Source organism: Taudactylus pleione, unplaced genomic scaffold, assembly GCF_031769625.1.
Source record: "Taudactylus pleione unplaced genomic scaffold, aTauple2 ptg000259l, whole genome shotgun sequence".
Lineage (NCBI taxonomy): Eukaryota > Metazoa > Chordata > Amphibia > Anura > Myobatrachidae > Taudactylus > Taudactylus pleione.
The window spans coordinates 4,284,031-4,305,833 of record NW_028284661.1 but is presented as its reverse complement, the minus strand read 5'-3'; the positions used below and the strand labels follow the sequence as shown (position 1 = coordinate 4,305,833).

At 39.2% G+C, this 21,803-nt stretch overlaps 1 protein-coding gene across 6 annotated transcripts in view; it reads left to right on the top strand.

Annotated features, from left to right (window-relative positions):
- The window catches only part of FAM184A (family with sequence similarity 184 member A), a 350,858-nt gene extending 329,381 nt beyond the window's left edge, over positions 1-21,477 (top strand). For 2 of the 6 annotated variants that reach the window (XM_088480982.1, XM_088480983.1), the window contains 5 exons: positions 1,572-1,718; positions 7,546-7,663; positions 7,935-8,039; positions 18,732-18,931; positions 20,805-21,477. In XM_088480982.1, the coding sequence (XP_088337108.1) occupies positions 1,572-1,718; positions 7,546-7,663; positions 7,935-8,039; positions 18,732-18,931; positions 20,805-20,886 (652 nt within the window). In that variant the 3' untranslated portion in view covers positions 20,887-21,477. The remainder of the gene's footprint in view (positions 1-1,571; positions 1,719-7,545; positions 7,664-7,934; positions 8,040-18,731; positions 18,932-20,804) is intronic. The other 4 variants (XM_088480984.1, XM_088480986.1, XM_088480985.1 and 1 more) reach the window with 3 other exon arrangements.
- Positions 21,478-21,803: the final 326 nt, after the last annotated feature.

Sequence of the window (21,803 nt, the reverse complement as noted above, 5' to 3'; positions counted from 1 at the left end):
ACCAATAAATGGATCATACCTCCCAAATGCTGGGCCAATGCAGTCCTGCTCGTGACGGCTGGACAGAGTCCTCAAATTCGGGACTGTCCAGCATAAATCGGTATGGTTGGGAGCTAAGTAATATATAGTAGATTATCCCAAGTAAAAAGATCATAATAAATAATACCAAATGTATATTTACTCATGATTCAGTGGCCCACTTTGAAATTAGTATTGGAAAGTCTGTTGTATTTCGGATACTCCTCTTAAATAAATGGTACGTAATAAACCCATCAGCCATAACTTTAAAACAACTGACATGTGAAGTGAATAACTTTGATCATCTTGTTACAATGGCACCTGTCAAGAGGTGGGATATATTAGGCAGCAAGTGGGCAAATGTAAGGATCTGAGTTACTTTGACAAGGCCCAAATAGTGATGGCTAGACAACTGGGTCAGAGTATCTACAAAATTTCAGGTCTTGTGGGGTGTTCCCGGTATGAAGTGGATACTGTTAGTATCTACCAAAAGTGGTCCAACGAAGGACAACCAGTGAAGCAGCGACAGGGACATGGTTGCCCAAGGCTCTCTGATGCACATGGGGAGCGAAGGCTAGCTCTGCTGGCCCTATCCCACAAAAGAGCTACTGTTGCACAAATTACTGAAAATGTTAAAGCTGGCTATAATAGAAAGGTGTCAGAACCCACAGCGCATCGCAGCTTGCTGCATATGGAGCTGCGTAACTATAGTCCAGTAAAAAATACAATGCTGACCACTGTCCACCATCGAAAGCACCTATGATGGGTACGTGAGCATCAGAACTGGACCATGGAGCAATTGAAGAAAGTATTTTACTTCATGTGGATAGTTTACCTGGGGAAGAGATGGAGCCAGGATGCACTAAAGGAAGGAGGTAAGCCTACGGATGTAGTGAGATGCTCTGGGCAATTTACTGCTGGGAAAACTTGGGTCCCGGCACTCAGGTGGATGTTACTTTGACACGTACCACCTACTGATAGAAGTGGCCTCTTTCAGCAGGATAATGCACCCTGCCACACTTTCAAAAATTGTTCAATAATTGTTTGAGAAACATGACAAAGAGTTCAAGCTGTTGACTTGGCCTGAAAATTCCCCAGATCTCAATCCGATCGAGCATCTGTGAGATGTGCTGGAAAGACAAGTCTGAGCTATGAAGGCCCCAACATGCAACTTACAGGACTTAAAGGATGTGATGCTAACATATTGGTGCTAGATACCACAGGACACCTTCAGAGGTCATGTGGAGTTCATGCCTCGATGGTTCAGAGCTGGTTTGATGGCACAAGGAGGACCTACACAATATTAGGCTGATTTTTTTTATTGTTATGGCTGATGGGTGTATAGCTCAATGATTAGAAACAAATACTGTGAATCTCATCAAGCATGCAGACCACAAAAGTGGTTCTCTGTTCTAGACAAGACTCTGAGTGATTAGGTTGACATCTGTGATTATATTCTATATAAGGCATTCAAAATATGTGCATACCGGTAAGGTAATAACAGTTTTAAACAGTTTTAAGCATATATATTTAAATTTTTATTTTAAAAAAAGGGTACATGAGCAAGAATTAAACGAGAAACACGAGGAAGACATGAATGACTTAACAGCAGCAAACATCAGAGAGAAGCAACTTATAATGACAGAGTTTGCAAAGACACAAGCATTGCTCATGGAAAAAATATCTGCATTACAAGTTTCGTAAGTTTGTGTGAACCAAGATGTATATTTAGAAGGTGCCTAAAGAATAATCTTCACCTATTTTCCTTCTGACTAACTTCTTCAAACTAACATTACTAACCAATTTTGCAATCACATAATTAAATAAATGTAAAATGGACAATTACTGTAAAAACAATAACATATTGGTAATATGATTTCTGTTATTTATTTGTAAAGCTCCAAAAGCTTCAGCAGTGCTTTCAAATTATTACATAATTAATGTATATAATAGAAAAAAGATTGAGAATCATGACTGTAACAACAATCAGAAGCAACAACAACTGCAGCTAAATGCATTATTACAGTATGTGAAAGCTAGAAATATAATACTGCTGCCAAACAGCCCTTTGTCCGCACAAGTGTGAAATTCCAGCTATACAATCTCTGGGTTCCACTTTTGGCCATTTCACAATGCTGGGACGATGAGAGCTAGTTCATTCTGAAATGTGCTCTGGTTGAGGTGGGACTGTGAATTCTAGGCAAAAAAATGATAATAGGCGAAATTCCACACAAAACAATTAAGATCTAAGGGCCTGATTCAGAGATGTACACTAATTCATTCATTCATTTCGCTGCTGTGCGAAAATATGCTAATGATATACATCCTGGAAATATATTGAGACGTCCAAATTCGAAGTGGTGGTCACAGATCCTTCAAATATCAACCATTTGAGTAACCCTATGGCCGCCCAGAATAGCTGCAGTAACCGAGACACTTGCGTCATGTTTTCTGCATGCGCGATCGCAGTTGTAGGCTGAGACACGCCCCAATACAGTCAGGACACACTTGCTTTCTTGCTGCCACTCCCCGTAACCATCACCAAATGGTCCCTGACTGTCAATTACTTTGCAAAGAAATCCTAACCATGAGAGGCATCGGTAAGGTACTTTGACGCGTGCGCAGTGTGATCATGAGTCACCGATAATCGCTCAACTGCGTCAATATCAGCATTGCCTACATCTCTGAATCAAGCCCTAAGTCCACCATGGAAACTTTCAAAATTCCACAGCCAAATAAAGAAGAGAACATTCTGTAAATAAAGAAGAGAATATTCTGTATACAATTTGGTGAAAGTGGGTTTAGAAAACGACAAGACTGGACTCTCAGTTACAGTTAGCCGTGCTTTGCAAGAAAATGAAAAAGGAATAAAATCCATAAAGAGACTGTGTATAAATTTAGGATAAATATACCTAATTTTTTGGGACTGTTTTCTATTCAGAAGTATTCTTTGCAGATGAGCTCTTGCAAGTCCTCCTGGCTCCTAATGTAAACATCATGAGATTTATAGTAAATTCAAAGAAGTTTGCAAGATTGGTTTCATGGCTTGGTGAGATATAGTTAATGATCAGGGGCGTTACTATTTATTATGGGTGCAGGGTGTGCGGGGCACACTGGCCCCTAGGCCCAGTGGGGCCCCGCACTGCACACCCTGCACCCGTAGTATTACTTACCTCTCCGAAGTCCCACATCGGCGTGGGGGTCCAGCGCTGTAAAAACAACTGGAAAATGGCCGCTGCGGCCATTTTCCCGTCGTTTGCACATGTGCAGTACAGGGAAAATGGCTGCCGCGGCCATTTTCCCAGTGACCTGCGCATGCTCTACAGACTCTGGGTGCGCTCTAGTGCCCAGAGTCTATAACTCCGGCGTTGGCCGCGCACAGATCAGTGTGCTGCCGGCCGCCGGACAGAGAGGAGGGGGCCGTGTCTGAGACTGCGCACGGGCCCCCTCCTCTCTAGAAACGCCCCTGTTAATAATGTAAACCAAATTTTCATAAGGGTATTGTCCAAGTTGATGACCTAATGTCCTCTTTTGGCCTTCATCAATGTCAACATTACCAAGGAACCGTAACTGATTTAATGAGCCATTTGCAATTTCACTGTTGCACTGAGTTAATGAGCCATTTGCAGTTCCACTGTACCCGGGGCTGTGTATACTTACACGTGCATGGCTTAGTCTTTGAGTCCTCAGAATCTTGTCACCAGAAACCTCTCACTCACTGCTTTTTATTTATATGTTCAGAATCCCTTCTCTATTGGCAATCATGCCATGGCACTCTGTAATTCTTAACATGTCCCCATGTTTATTTACACCAGTAAATAACTTCAGTACTTTTTTGGACCGTTTACAATCTCATTTGCTTTCAGCTCATTAGACTTCCACTGCTCTGTTCACACTTTGAGCCTGATTCAGAGGTGTACGCTAATGCAATCACAGCTGCATCATCTCATGGATCGCAGTTGCTAAAATATGCTAATGCCTTCTCATATCTGTCCGACGACATGCAACAGCGTAAATATCGGGCAGTCACGCAGCATGTAAGGCGAGTCTGACCAGCTGTCTCCTGGCACGCAGAGAGCTCTCATGCTGTGAAGAAGACTGCAATGGCTAATTTATGCACGCCCATGAAATGGTTTGTAAATGATCAGAGTTGCCCGCATATTTCTAACCCCTCATTACCACCCCCAAATTCTGACTTTCTGACTACTTGTCACTCACTTTGCAAGTGGTTCTTATGTAATCGCGATGCAATCGCTGTGCGTGCATAGTGAGGCTTTGGCGCATGCAAAATAGCAAACAATCGCTCTATCTGCCAAAATATTTGCGAAATCTCTGAATCGGGCCCATTTGTAATTACTGTGAATCCGGTCACATGTCTTCACATATTTTGATCACTCTTATTCAGATTCTTTACTCGTTGAGTATCCAGAATAAATGTGGCTTTTGAATTTCTTCCTGTCTGCCTTATCAGTTAGGAATGTATAAGTATTACTATAATATAATTAGCAAAGTAAAAAATGTTTTATTTAAATAACAAAGCAATTAATCTGGTGTATTGCCTCTGCTATCTTGAAGCAATTGCGATGAATACAGCCAGCGGTACATGTTTTTCTGCTGTCTTTGTTAAATAGCCAGAGGTATCCAGCAACGACTTATGGCTTATCGCGGCAATAAGAAATTATGGATCGCCCGAATGTACCATTAAACACATGCATGGACATATCGGAGCCTGTCCCTGTGATGTGCATGAAGTGAAGCGATCGCTTAAGGATGACAGTGTAACTGTACAGACAAGAACAGCAGGAGCTTTTCAATGGGGTTTCCCAGAAGACATATATGGAATGCAGTGAGTGGTTCTGGCGCTTCTAAACCGTCAATGAATTCTCTAGTGATATATCATGGAATATGTGGAAGAGAAAAAATAATAAATAGTGCACACCGTGGTATAAAAAATAGGGAGTTGAAAAATTGTGTATAAACTCGCTCTCTGAAGGATGTAGACAGGCGTTGGACAGTTATCACACAATGTCCTATGGTGGATGCATAAGCAACAAGAGGTGATGAACCTGGATTTCTTATTCCCAATCGTCCGTGGGTCAGTTCTGGATTTTCTGGCCAGGATATTTGAAGATATATGTTGTCTTCTGATGGTGTTCAATCACACATAGGAGGACAGGATTATCTAACACAATGCAGAGCAATTATTTGGAAAGTGTTTGGATAACACATATATCATACTCACCCTTGAAAAATTTCAGTCTGCTTTGGACATTCATTTAAATAACCCAATGTCCGTCGGTATGAGATATCATAAAGATATACTGTACGAGGGCTAATGGAAAAGTAATGAGACTGCCTTTGTTTTTCTGTCCCATAGGTAGACGTGGCAACGCTATGCTGGTTATTGTGAAGCTCATACATTGATGTGTCTGAACCTGCGGTTGGACTGCCGTAGTCTTTGTTTGGTCACAGCGAGTGGAAGATCTTCGTACGTTTCATCATGGCAGATGAGGAAGACGTGTCTGTGAGACGTGTGATTGAATTTTGTGTTAAACTTGCGAAAAGCGGAAACAAACCTCCTGGAATGTTGCGGCAAGCGTACGGTTGTGAAACATTTAACCAGGCTGCAGTATTTCGGTGGTGGAAGCACATCACAAAGAGGGTAATACGTGAGTGACTGATGAAGCGCGTTCTGGGAGACCATCCACCGTGATTACAGATGCCAACATTGCAAAAGCTACAGAAATGTTGCAAAATGACAGAAGGTTAGCTTTACGCAAACCTTCGGCTTTACTTGACATCTCATTCGACCGGATTCAATATATTGTGACAAAGGAACTGAAAATGCATCGTGTGTGTGCCAGGTGGGTACCCAGAAATCTCACAGAAGAGCAGATGCGACGAGCAGTTGAATCGTGCAAGAACACAGTTTGAATGTCGGAGAGGATACCCGATTTACTGAAATTGATTGTGACGTGACGAACCATGGATTCGTCATTATGATCCGGAATCCAAACAACAGTCCAGTGTATGGAAACACGCAAATTTGCCTCCCCCCAAATAATTCTGTGTGACTCCTTCGGCATGTAAAGTCATACTTCTGCTGTTCTTTGATGCGTACAGTATGATCCTACTATACTGGGTTCCCCGTGGACAGACAATTAATGGTGACTATTATGCAAACGTCCTGAAAACTTATTTGCATGGAGCCATAAGGAAGAAAAGACCAGATTTGTGGAAGAAACAGTGGTTTTTGCTCCATGACAATGCCCGACCACATGCTGCTGTTGCATTGGCAGCACTGACTGAAATTAATGGGACAGCACTGGAACACCCTCCATATAGCCCGGACTTACCACCCTGTGATTTCTGGGCATTCACAACCCTGAAAAAACAACTGCGTGGAAAGAAGTTCTAAACAGATGATGAAGTGAAAAATGCCACAGCTGCAACACTAAAAGTGATGTCACAAAACAGTCTACTGCAGGTCTTTGAATCTTGGTTGAAACGTTGCAAAAAATTTAATGAATGTGAAGGACGTTACTTTGAAAAATAAATATGTTCAGATTCTGTGGAGTCATCTGATTCTGAATAAAAAAATCAGTCTCATTACTTTTCAATCAGCCTTGTATATAAAACTAAAAATAAAAAGCTACTGTGATGTTAGCACTAGAAAATTATGTTTTATTCCAGTATCTGCTATAAAAATCATACATTCAACAGTACACTATAAAAATAAACACAATAAGCAGTAGTAAAAGAATTTAGAGAACTAATGGGTAAATATAATAAGATAGTAAAAATAAAAAGCTACTCGTTTCACAGAATATCCATCAGGCTGGTGAAGCGGATGGATATTCCGCAAAATGCATTGTTTTTTGGTTTTATACTATCTTGTTGTATTTATGCATTAGTTCTCTAACTTCTTTTTCTACTGCTTATTGTTTTCTATCTTCAAATATCCTGGACAGTATATCCAGAACTGAACCACGGATGATTGGGGATAAGAAATCCAGGTTCATCACCTCTTGTTGGTTATGTAGCATCGTAGGATATTGGTGTGATAAAGTAACTGTCCAACACCTGCCTACATCCGTCAGAGAGTGAGTTTATACACAACTTTGCGATGCCTTATTATTTACACCACAGTGAGCACTATTTTTTATTTTTTCTCTTCCACATATTCTATGACATAACACTGAAACATTTATTAATTGATGGTTAAGAAGTGAAGACCACTAATTCCTATCCTTTGTAGTATCCATGTAGACTTATGAGTATGCAACAAAAATAAGTAGTGGATTTTTTTTTCAAAATTTTGTTTGCAAGTTGTGCCTAAGTAGTAGGTACAGTAGCAAAAATGAAAGAATTAAACTGGTGAAATTAAATTTCGTCACATATTTCCTTCTCTGAAAAGTGCAGCAATATGCATATTCTGCAATAATATCTGTATATACTGAATACATTATCTCTTTAGTTCATGTCAAATTGAATGGTGTATAACCATGTTCTTATTATATATTCAAGGTTATCAGAAATGGAGGAAAAATATCAGAACAGAGAATCAAGACCAGAGGACCTGCAGGTCATCTCTGAGTTAAAGGACATGGTAGCAGAACGTGACCAACTTATCAAGAAATTGATTGTGAGACAGTTTGATGTTTTTTTTCCTTTAATAAAACAAATTGAAAGTGTTTACCTCTGAGAGCCATTGCCATTAAAGATTCAGTGATCTTTAAATACCCCAAACTTCATAAATTATAGCTGTTTCAATAAATTATTAAATCAAACGGCATTTACAAATGAACAATTTATGCTTGAAATATTAATAGGTGAAGTGTTTGAAAGCAATTATCTGGTCATGCAAAGCTGCGTGAAAGAAGCACAGTCAGTGACACGTTTGTTTTTTTTTACAGGAAGACAAAAAGTTCTACCAACTGGAACTAGTGAATCGAGAAACCAATTTCAACAAAGTATTTAATGCAAGTCCGAATGTTGGCGTTATCAATCCTCTAGTAAAGGTATGCAATGATGACAAATATGACAGGACCTTATGAGGTGTTTTTTCAATTGTTTAAGATATACTAAATACACTGTCCATGCCATACCTTCTCCTCATTATTTATTTATTTGTTTCTTTATTTATTTATTTATTTATTTATGTATGTATTTATTTTCCACCAATTACTTCAATTGTGCTGTAAAGTAGTTTATTGAGTCATCCAGTATTGTAGATACTAACAGTCTACTAAAAATACATTCAGAGTAATCAGTCATGCACAGTTTCAATGAATGGCTTGTAGGCCTCAGTATTTTGCCTTGATAATAATGACGCTAGGCAGGGATGTTTGCTTTCCTTATAGATCTATGCTCTTTGCATAGAAAGTCTGGCAGCCAAGGTTAGACAGTATCCAGATGTAATAGACACACAGTAACAAATTTCATTGTTTGCTGACAATGTACTTCTGACTCTATCATCACCTCAAACCTCCCTCCCTAACTTATTTGCGGAACTTCAGCAATTTGGTCTCCTGGCAGGTCTAAACATTTCTAATTCCAAATTGCAAGAGGTTGCCCTTCACCTTCCTCCTCAAGATAAAGCTAAACTTTGATTTTCAATGGTGACCCCTCATATCAAAAAATTGGGAAGGTACGTAGCGCCTCTTCAATTTGGCCACATCCCCTCCCAGTATCCGGGCCTGTCACTGCTTTTGACGACCCTGATTATATAATACCATTTTCATACCTTCACAAATGGAGGCAGAACTTTCTGAACAAACATTGGAGTGTGATTTGAGGATCTCATTGGATCGGGAAGGATGGTCACTTATATGCCAGGGGATTACTAAATCTTCAATTAATACTATGGTGAAGGAAAATACATATAAGATATACAGTAAATGGTATATGTTCCCTACCACACTTTATTATATACTCAGACTTACAATGTGTTTTAGAGAAACTGCGGTCATAGAGGTTCCTTTCTACATATATGGCAAGAGTGCCCGGGATTAGATCCAACTGTACCACCAATATAGTGGTACCCAAGTACCCCTTAAACATACTTCTGTCCTACATCATCAGATCACTCAACTATCCTCAGATCAACTAATTTAGCACATTTGTAATACAGCCAAATTCCAGATTGCTTGTGATTCGAAAAACCCGCACAACACTCTTTGTATGCGGGTATAGATAGAATATGGTATGCAGTCTCTATAAAGTCTTTAACTAGACTCTGGTATGATACAGTAAGAATGTTTCACAAAACTTGCATCCTTGGTACTAATCTAATAGCAGCACTTCCCAGGTACTTGTTAACCTATTCAGAACCCCAGCTATTTACCATACCAAGCTACCTTCTGTTCGTTTTTGCTACTTAATATGCTGAATGTTATTGTAGAACCCTGAAGTTACCAGAAGACCAGAAGTCCCCTCTTTTTTTCCCCTTTTTGTTTCCCTATCTCCACAACCCATGCCACTTCAATTACTAATCCCATAATGGGAGTAGACTTCCATTGTTAATGTGTCCTCTTCTTTGTATCTAGAAAAAAACAGCAGTTTGCTCTCTCACCCTTCTTACAGATAGCATTGAGTCCTTAGAGGTCTTTGTTAGGTTTTTACTTTACTGATTCATGTTGCATTGCAACCCAAGTAGGCTAGCCAAGGGTTGTTAATATTTAGTAATCAATGCATATGTGCTGTACTACCTTTTATTCTCTGTCTGTTCTATATGTAGTGATGTACTACAGTATCTGCTGTACATGTATGTACATATATAGTTTCACACACACACATCTATGTAGCTAAAGTGCTGGGGTAGTGACCAATTCGAGCACAAAGGCTCCAGCATATGTCCAAAAAATGGTGCACTCACCAGTCTTGCATTATTAGCAGCAAGGATTCTATTCTCAAAAAAGCCATCAGCCCATTACATCAGCAGTCTTAGTTACCCCTGGGACTATTATCAAGAAAATATATAATATATATATATATATATTTATATATATATATACACAGTATATACGTATGTGTGTATATTTATATATATATATATATACACACATATAGACACAATGTCCGGCGCTCCATATAATTCAAAAGTAACATAGCTGGTTGCCCCCACGAGTAGGATAAACAGAGTATGATCAAGGTGCAGCACTCCAAATATGTTTGAAAAAGCGCTTAGACGGCAGGTATATAGTCAACGTTTCAATGCCTTTTATTATATTGGCATTTTCATCAGGATATAAATACAAATAGAAAATGTCTTACCTCAGGTATTTATATTTATGTCCTGATGAAAATGGCAATATATTAAAAGGCATTGAAACGTTGACTATATACCTGCCGTCTGAGCGCTTTTTCAAACAAGCTTGGAGTGCCCACCTTGACCATTCCCAATGAACAGGAAACAGGTGTATAGTTAAAACAACTAGGTTTTATCCGTGGATGTCACATAAAGATACAAAGGTCATCTGTGTGTTCCTGAAGACGGGGTCTCCGTATCCCGAAACGTCGAATTAAACCACGTTGTTTCACCCCATCGCAAAGTCTCCTGAGTGCCGCTTTATCTATTTTGGACTGCATAGAGGGGAGTGATCTCCGCTTCATTGAGGGCACCTGGACAAAGGTATTTGCCCAGCTTGGGGCTTATGGAGTGCCGGGACTTTTGTATTCATATACACCTTGAGAAAAAGGCCGTTCAGGCCTTGAAACGTCGGTTCACGCTGGATTAAATATTTTTACTTTGTTATCAAGTCCGGATGAGTGCCGCTTATTCTTGCTTCATTGAGCAGGAGACATGGATTATATATATATATATATATATATAAATCCAGTGCGGCACTCAGGAAACTTCAAACAGGTTAGGGCAGCAGGTATGTTCAATTGCCGTTTCAATATTTATTGAAATTTTTATCAGGATATTAGCACATAGTAAAAACATCTTACATTTTATCCCCCCATCTCCACAAGTGAGCAAGAATGCTGTGGTACCGTGAGGGCATTTAACATATCCCACCCTTTGAGATAAAACATGTGTAGCTCTTCCTTTACCCATATATAATGGAATGGAGTGGGCTGGTGTGGGCGCTTCTGGGATCAAAGCAGGCCTAACAGAATGACTGTGAGTCCCTTAGTTTGTACTCACCCAAGGATTAATAGATATGCAAAGAATGATGTCGTAAATTAAAGGCGCTAATCCCAATGAACTGGAAACAGGTGTATAGTTAAAACAACTAGGTTTTATCCGTGGATGTCACATAAAGATACAAAGGTAATACAATGTAAAACAGGATTCAAACAATCAATCGGATCCAATACTGAGATAGATACATCAAAAACATAAAGATGTGCAATGAAGTAAAAGTTGACAAACAATAATGGACATATGTATTGGGGCAAAAAATGTCCAGACAAGCAGAATAAAAAAAGGCCTCTGATGGAGAAGGCTGGGTTCTCCAGAACCAATAGTAGTGTTATTAAAACTTTAAAGATGGTAACACATAAATGAAATAGTGACACTTAAATAATAAGGTTCTGACACTTTATCAAAGGAATTCCTACCACATACAGTGATGAGGAGCCGCAGGTGTAAATGAAACATGCAGAGGCACCGGTTCCCTGCACGTGGCTCCTAAGCTTTACCAGTAGTAGGGTGTCTTTCCAGTGATGACCAGTGTCCGGGTAGCACGACGGTGAGGCCAACGCGTTTTGAGACACTAACTGGTCTCTTCTTCAAGGCTAGCCTTCAAGGAGCCACGTGCAGGGAACCGGTGCCTCTGCATGTTTCATTTACACCTGCGGCTCCTCATCACCGTGTGCGGTAGGAATTCCTTTGATAAATGAAATAGTGACACTTAAATAATAAGGTTCTGACACTTTATGTGTCACCATCTTTAAAGTTTTAATAATGCAAATGCAAATTTTACCAATAGATCTTCTATTTGCCTTTCTGCCTCTAACGGATTACACAGGTCTGCGATGAAAAAGCTTTTTTAACAAATTTATGTTATATTTATCGATTTTTGGCTTCTGAACACGAAAATGACTCCCGATTTTGCTTATCACATCACGTTTTTCTGCAAAATGTGTATTTTTTACAGTTTCTTTGAAGTAATAAATGTATTCTGCCTACATTTATTATAAAACATTGTCTTAAATGAATTCAGTCGGTAGTATAGAACGTTGCAATTCAGTTCTCGTCATAAAACCTCCCCCCGTATAGTTCCAGATTAAGGTCCACATGGGCCTGGAGCTGAAATTTACAAAGGGCCTAAACCCCATACTGTCTAAAGGAATATTGCACACACACAACAACTACAAGGTGAGCTGGCGAAGGTGGAACCAAATACAACAGATGCAACACAGTTTTACCCTGTGCCGGCTCATTTTAACCCCTGCCTACCACCACATACACACACACAGTACACACTACACACACACTACACTACAGTGAAGAACAGGGTGAACGGTTCCACCAAGACGTTAAAGATGTAGAAAGAAGATATCAGGGTAATTTGGACGTCAGTATGATGGCTGACTACTGCTGGATGATACACAGAGATAACACAGAAAAAGCTTATAAGCGAAAAAAATTAATTATGGTTTTGTTTATATTATTGTTTGATTTTATTGTTATTTTATTATGTAATTAAGACAAAAACACAGTGATATCATCTACACTTCTTCGTATTTCACAATAAATATGTCAAAAACAATTAAACCTTTTGTTTTTTCTTTAAAATGTATGTAACCCCCTTATAGGTAAATGGGAATTTTTTTAAATATACTATTTATTGATGTACACTGGAGTATAATTAAGAATATAAAAAGTATTATTAAAAAAGTTTTCAATACCTTAAATTTTACAGTTCTGTGTTGTTAACCCTTTTTATGCAACAAAATTGTGAAAAGGGTAACCCTTTTATCAATGGTGTGGGATGACAACTAGGAGGGGACATGACTACTTCTATCCGTGGGTTTAGAACTAACTATCCTAGACTCTTTTTTTTGTAATTTTTACAATGAAACTTACAGTGTTCGTGCTCATATTAAATGTAAATTTCATAGGGCTATCATTATCATTATGTCTAGATATGATAGACTCAAATTCATCTTTATGTCCACCCCAATAAGTAAGCAAGTCATATATAAACCAGGTGTAAAAAACTATTTTAGGTGCTCTATTGAGAACATAAAATAATTAGTGTACCATGGGGCCACATTTTGACCTCATCACACATCGACACACTTGCAAATACAATTTGCCATCATAATAAAATAATTTTTTCTTCAAAATTAATTCCAACAAGCTCATAAATAAATTTCAATCCAGTCCTTTGTAATTAATATTATCTTCAATAAATAAACTAGTCACTGCCAGTCCTTCAGCGTGAGGGATTATTGGATATAAATTACGTCAACAACATAACAGAGCCAACATTTTTCAGAAATATTACTCAATTCCTGCAGTTTAATTAACAAATCCATTGTATCAAATAGAAATTTTTATGTACTTGGACATGCGGTTGTAATATAGAGTCCAGGTAAACCGAAACTGCTTTGAACAATGGGCCTGATTCAGAGCCGGACGTTATTTGCACTCGCTCGTTCAGAAAAAAGGGGTGGCTATTCAAATGAACCATTCGCTCTTTGCGGTCTGTTCACGCCTCTAGGTCTGAACGAGCGAACAAAACTTGCGGTCGTTTTTTTGGAAACTACGCCCCCTGGCCGCTCGCATCCTACGTCATGTCCGCTATTTATTAGATTAATCGAGTACATCGACCAGCGTATGAACTGCTCGCTATTCTTGTGGTTGGTTTTTCCTACCACAATCTTGCGAGCAGTTCTGACTATAAAATAACCCAGTGACGTGGTCAATGACGCTGCTGTATTAATTATGCACACCCATAAAACGCCCGTTTTGACCTTTAAGCACGCCTGCGTTCGGATCTCCACTCCCCGTTTTCAAGCACCTTCCCCTGTTACCACCCACATACGCCTCCTCCTGTCACTCAAAATAGCAGGCATTCGCTACTTAGCGAACAAACGATTTTCGGCCGCACTGACTGGTTTGCGCATGCGTATTACGATCCGTACGCATGCGCCAGTTGTGCAAACATCGCTCGGAACGAACGAGCGGCCGCTTACGAACGGCTCTGAATCAGGCCCAAAGATCATTGCACCGATATTATTGGGGTTTATAAAGTTTTGAAGGACTATAGAGCTCCATTTGTCTGCTCTGAGTATAATTATATTTTGATTGGTGGCTAACTCCTTCAGGGCAAAAGTGATCAAATGGTTTAATTGCCACTTCTTTCAAGCCCCCCATAATTTATCCACTTTGGGGCTACAATGTTTCATTCAATCCATTATGAGCTCCTTGTCAGTAATGGTATTTTTTTATTTATCTATACATATAGTTATTTACGTGGAATTCTTTTATAAGTATGAGAGTATTAGTTATGCATTTCAGTATTGTAATGTTTTACAAAGCAAATTATTGTGGTATTGATAGTTTCTAAATAGATTGCAGTGCTTTAAAAATGCATTAATTGATAAGAGATTATACTTTTGTTGTAATGTGACAATGTAGTTATTTGAGATGTGTTGTTATATGTCGTACATTGATGGTCAGCTTACTTTTGCCCATTGTTATGACGGTGGTGGGAGCACTTATCTATTGTTGATGGTATAATCCAATCGTGCCTGGAAGCCGGCATTTGCGCTCACTCGTGGTGTTGGGGGGATAAAATGTAAGATGTTTTTACTATGTGTTTATATCCTGATGAAATTTGAATAGATATTGCAACGTCGATTGAACATACCTGTTTGAAGGTACCTGAGTGCCGCACCGGATTTGTTTGTATGCAAAGGGATTAAGGTCTCATTGTGAAGGCACCAAAACAATTATCACATTGGATGCTGTGAGTGCAATGTCAGACTGTTTAAATTATATAATATATATATATATATATATATATATATATATTTATACATCCAGAGAAGACCCGGCACTCACCAGTCCATAAACTTCAACAGGCTCCAGTGCCCTCCTAAGGGGTATTGCTCCCCCACAGATAATCTACAGTGATATAGAGAGGCGGCACTCAGAGTATAGTATTCAGTATAAAGTGAAAAAAGACCCACTTCGGGGTAACTTTATTGGAACATACAGGTCGACGTTTCAGGGACCGTATCCCCTTTCTCAAGACTATATATATATATATATCATAATGTTTCAAAACAGCTCCAACAGTGTTTTTAAGCCAGGGGCTCCTAACTATTCACATGCTGGTAGATTTGGGAGTCGTGGATGTCAAATAACATTAAGATGGCTTATATAGGAAATATTGTTTGAAAATTAATTTATAAAAGAAAATGCCTTTTTTTGTAAAGCCACTTGAACATACATTGTTTTTTTCCACATAATATTGGTTCTTGTACAATACATGTCATGGGGAATGGGACTGTAATGCCGGCGGCTATAGCTGCCGGTTCAAATCCCGACAGCGGCTGGCCGAAGGCTGAAAATCCCGACAGCGTAGGTAAGCACATCTAACCTTCCCCTTCCACCCCCTAACCCTAACCCTCCTTTAGGGGTGCCTAACCCTATCCTCCCCCCTAGTGCCTAACCATAACCTCCCTCCATTAGTGCCTAAACCTAACCCCCCCTTCCCGTAGCCTGTCCCTAACCCTCCCAGGGGGGTGCCTAACCCTTAGTCCCCCGCTGCTAAGAGGACATGCAGGCCGTACTCACCTTGTTCGATCCCGCGGTATTCTGTATTCCGGCGTCGGGATTATGACAGGCGTCGGTATCTTGATGCCTGTCATAAATCCCTAGCCGGCATTCCGGCGTCGGGAAGACCGCCATTCACAAAACTACATCCCATGTTTTGGCCCTGATTTAGAGTCGCACATATTCTGGCTGCTGCCACATTCCTGGCCCGGAAATACATGCCCATTTCTAACTGCATTCAGGATTGACCGCATACATATGACTGCACAGCTCCCAACCATCTGCTTGTGAAAGTAGCCATCATGGCTATCAGTGAAGACTTGATTGGCATATGCGCAGAATCTGATTTATTTCTGTGGTGCATGCACAGTATGCTGAAGTCCACAAGATCTCTGCACATTACAACTTGTGTGCAACACAGAATCAGACCCATAAAATCCAATGGCAGGAGTTAAAATCAAAATCATAGTCGTGTACCCCTCCTACAGTCACTGTCAGGAGCACCGCTATATACTTTAATAAGGAGAGGAAATACTGTGATCAATGTGCAGGGATAATATATAAGGTAAATACTACTATATTCTAGAATTTTACAAAACGTGCAAGCTTTTGGTATTCAGATCCTATATTTGTACTTGTTGCAGAAAAAATGTGAATGCTAAGAATATGCACAATTTTAAAAACCTTTTTATGGTATATAGAATGGCAATAATGTAAATATTTAATGTGCATGTTATAGTACATCACTATGTCTAACCGTATAACACCAAAATAAAGCCCTATAATGCCAACTTATAGCCTTGTATGCAGGGGTGTATCAACACCCGAGGGGGCCCGTGTGCAGCGCATACCCGGTTTGCACCCACTATAAATATGCATATACTTGTATGCCACACTATAGCCTTATGCACCAACAGACTTCGATGCACCAGAGTACTCACTCCCGTTCTCAGGACGATTGGTTTTACCATTCTCTTCTACTACAGAGCCAGCCCTGTTATTTGTTACAGCCTGTTTCAAAAGATGGCCACTTTCATGTAAAGCCATTTATTTTGGCTCTTACCTTTTGGCCATGCATTGTTTGTTTATTACAGCTAAATGTGCTCATATAAGTTGCAATTTTAACATTCACTTTAAACATCAACATGGGTGGATTCTGTAACCTCAAATTATGTAAGCAATGATACTTCTCAACAGGAAATAGCTTTCTGTAAATATAAGCTATGGTTAATAAGCAGGTGTAAGGTTTTGTAAGTACTATGAAAGTATGTCCAAAGAATATGATGATAAACCCTAAATGTTTCTTTTTTGTTAAATATTAAGTTTCAATTATGTGTAAGTTACACAGCTGGTGACAGCATCAACACTACAAAATATGATATTCTATTTAAATAAACATAAAAATGTCACCCATGGTACCTTTCTAACATGTGCCACTATATATTCATCTAACCGTTTAAGCCATGTTGTAGTAATTTAGCTCTTTATAATAGCTGCACGTCCCTAAACCTAAAATGCAAGTTGATCCAATATAACAAGCCATCTTGTAACAATTGTAACTAGGTGTGTATACATTGTATATATATTCACACAAGATAAGTGAATATACATGTATCATAATACATTGTATATATATATTTACACAAGATAAGTGAATACAAACTATTTTCTTACATTAAAAGAAGAATTTTCTCCCATATACACAAAGTTACACTATTCCAAATAGGTGACATCTTCTGGCAGACTTTGCATGTTCTTTTGGGTGGTAACTACCAGTGTAGCAGAGGCTGGTAGCTGCCAACAGTGCCTACTTTTGACCCTGATCCCTCTGGCATCTTCTCTGTGCAAGGCTGCCATGTGACAGATGACACCACAAGGGATTGGAAGCCTCAGAATATTGAGCTCATGAGCCAGTATTATAGGGCTCTAAAATAAGATTCTGCTCAGAGTGAATGTATTACTGTAAATGAGAGAAGGGGAAGTAAGGGATTGATAGATCTCTAGAACATTTTGCTATGAGCCCAAAAATTGCAAGTTACATCTCTATATGTACTCATTACTTTTTGTACCAATGTTCGTAAATTGCATCAATGTTCGTAAATTGTAATTTTTGGACCAATGTTAGATAGATGCAATTTAGCAATGCATATCGTAGTCCCCATTTTATCAATGGGGACTACGATCTGACCTGTTTGTACCAAGCTCAAGCAAAGCTTTTCAGAGTTTGGCCCTGTTAGTTTACATCAGGGGTGACTAAATCGGTCCTCAAGGACTCCTAAAAGTTCATGTTTTCCAGACCACCTATGGATCTGTAGAATATGTCAATAATGCTAGGCATACACTATACAATTATGGGGGCGATCCGCCCGATATCCGAGGATCACCCCGATAATTGTAGTGTTTTTGTGGGCGATTGAGGGTTAAATATCGATCGGTCGGGCATGCCAGATTGTCCAGCATGCCCGTCCGATGCGGTATTTTGTAAATTAAATTTCGGCCGCATCGGGCAGTGTATGGTGTAAATCACTTTAAACTTATGGAGGCTTTACTCGCAAGAGAGAGATTTTCCGATACCTATTCTGCAGCTTCTGGCTGGTTCCGGCCAGTGTTCAAATTCCCCTGGAGGAGTCTTTCACAAATGTGAAAGCCTCCTCCAATATGCCGGGAAAGTAGCTCGCAGGGACAGCGGTCTTTGCCACTGATGTCCATGTGGTACATAGTGTACATAGTGTTAAATTAGAGGTGACAGGCTTTCACCGAGGACCACAGTGCTTTAAGAATTCAAAATGTGTATATATATATATATATATATATATATATATATATATATATATATATATACTGTGTATATGTATATGTATATATATATATATATATATACAGTATTCTTACTACAACTTATACACAACTGTGATGCATTACAAGGACAATGTAAATTGAGTATGCCTCACTTGTGTTGTTTTCAAAACAGCAAAAGAAGAAGAATGATAAATCCACAAACAGGTTTGTGAGTGCCCCTAACCTAAGTGCTGTGGAGACTAGTGGAATGGGAAATGGACATCCTACCCGCCTGGATCCCATTCCAAACTCACCCATCCACGATATTGAGTTCAACAGCAGCAAGCCTCTCCCACAGACTGTACCACCCAAAGAGGCCAAGACCTTTTTGAGGTGAGCACTACCTCGCCAGTCTTTGCCACTGGTAATGAAAGTGCTGAATTACAGAGAAAGCCTCAAATTACTTTTATGGCATCTACAACCTCTTTATAGAGCTCCTTTTTGCACATGTATTTGTTAAAATCCCATTTCAGCTTTTGCAAATCTCTGCACTTATATTTTTGTTTATTTTTTGTTTTTTGCTTCCCTTCTTTTAATGCACCTACAGGGCCTTATGCTGAGTTGAACGTGAATTAGCAGAAAGTGCTCCTGCATTGCATGCAAGCAAATAAATGTGCACATTCGCCTGTATGCACAGTTGTACGTAGCAGGTGCACCCTTCCTTATCTGTACACATGGTTTGAAACTCGTCATCATCTTCTGGATATACAGTATCTGCAGCGGCCTATATACTGTATGGTGCAAATGATACCCCTGGAAACAGGTGTATTTGTCCTTACGTCCAACTCTGCATGGTCCTCATTTCTGCCAACATGCCCTCACTAAACATTGCTTACATGAGAACGCCCGTTACTGCGCAATTACACCCCTTCAGTCACAAGTGGAGATAGGATTGAAAGGCTGACAGCTCAGCATTGCCCATGCTTGCGTACACTTGTTTCCGGAGCATAAGCATACATTCAACTCTGCAGCAGGCCCACAATGTCCATGCATGTTTTTGAATGTATTTATTTGAAAGATTGTATACCTGCATTACATACATTTGGTGTTTAGTGTTTTCTTTCCAAATCTATGTAGATTGTCTTTCTATATTAAATACCTATCACACTAGGGGATATGTTTACTAAAGTGAGAGTTTTAGAAGTGGAGATGCTGCCCATAGCAACCAATCAGATTCTACTTATTTATCTAGCACCTTCTAGAAGATAATAGCTAGAATCTGATTGGTTGCTATGGGCAACATCTCCATTTCTAAAAACCCGCACTTTAGTAAATATACCCCTTGGTGTTACTTAGGACTCTCAGAGAATTGGCACAAAACCAAAGTTGTTCAAACAAGAATTTTATTCTCCTTAAACCCCAAAATATCAGCTTTTCTACTATATCCTGCAAAAGAACAGTAGCTGAATCTGCGAGAATATAATACATAACCTAAATGCTAGAGTGCCCTCTAGTGACAGCTACGGCATCTTACTGACTTGAACTGTATGTCTGAAACAATCAGGAAAGACTATACACTGAATTTACCAAACTATGTATCATTGTTATATTTTATTGCATATGTTGTGAGCATGAATAAATGTTCTGCATGTATAAATATATCCCACTAATGAATTGTCCCTGTGTGCTTCTTTTATACAATGACACATTGTATAGTTTGTGTTTATTGTACCTTCAACTCAGCACTGAAATAAAACCCTTTCCCTTGTTTATAAAGCATAATCTCACAGTATATTTGGACGTGTAAATTAGCACTTCATTTGACCCATATATTAGTATATTTGTTGTTTGAATTGTGTTATAAATCTAATAAATGCATGACAGAGTAACATTAGTGAATTGAATGTCCCTGGTCTGGAAATTGTGTGTTGTGCTTAGCAGATCTGAAGTATACATGGAACGTGACCCTGGTAATAAAGTTTAACTATTGTTTTGATTAAAAAGGAGGCTAAAAGAGGGGCTACAAACAGACCAAAGACATATGGGATAAATAAGCCACTTCACAAAGTATACATGCTTTTCCCAACATATGGTAGGTAGCCTGGGCTGCTGATGTATTACAATGTAGTGGATGTACAGAGGTGTCACACACGGACAAGGACAAGAAGCAATATGGATTTGCTTTGTGTTTGCCTACTAGCTCTTGTATGATATGTATGAAACATGTATGCTTTGTAATTTGTCTCTCTTTCTCTCTGGGATGTAGCCCTCCCCAGACTGATACTTCACCGGAGGCATCTCCAGACCCACAACGCCAGGAATGGTTTGCCCGGTACTTCACTTTCTAAGAGACTGTATTTGATAACGTCTATCTATTTCTATTGTGGCACAGCTTTGATGTGGACTGTTTATAGGAGCATGACTTTGACAAATCCTTATGTGACTAAGCTTTGCGTTAATACTGTTTGTTAAACACTGTGAGCGAGAGTGTTTGTCTCCAATTGGAAATGCACTGTTGAATAACACTCTGTGTTTGCTTTTTTTTATGTTAGTGTAAACCTCATTAACATTTTCCAACAAAAAACAACAACTTTGTAGAATAACTGTGCTACCTCCTTACCCCACATTATTATTTTCTTTCTTTTTTTAGATTTCTATTTTTTTGTTGTTGTTTTTTGCCAGCATAATTCACCATTTTAGTAATCCAGTGCTGGAACGATCCACATCACACTGCACTGATGTTATTCAAATGCCATAAGGCAAACAATTCTAGCAAAGACCATAATAGATTCAGTTAACAATGCTTCATTGTTATTTTTGGTGTCAAACTATATGTGCCTGGAGTCAGATTCTCAGCTTCTGATTGGTATGTATATACTATGTATGGCAACTGTATTCCTATTGTAACAACATCAATCCCTAAACCCCAGTGTGTTATTTCCTATGGAAGTCACTTTTATGATATAAAAAAAATATTTTTTCTTATAAAATTAATGTTTGTTATTGTTATTGTAAAATGTTGTGTCTTCATTTCATTTAGCTTATTTGGATTACTGTACCTCAGCGGGAATCGGTATGATATACCAACGAAGGAGATGCCGGCTTTCAGTACAGTGACAGCGGCATCCCGATGGTTGGAATCCTGACACGGGAACAGTCAATACTGTTCCCCTGTCCTATTTACCCCCCCAACCCTCCTTTTTTGTACCCTCATACTAACCCTCCCTACCCCACACCCTAACCCTTCCCCCTTAGTGTCTAACCC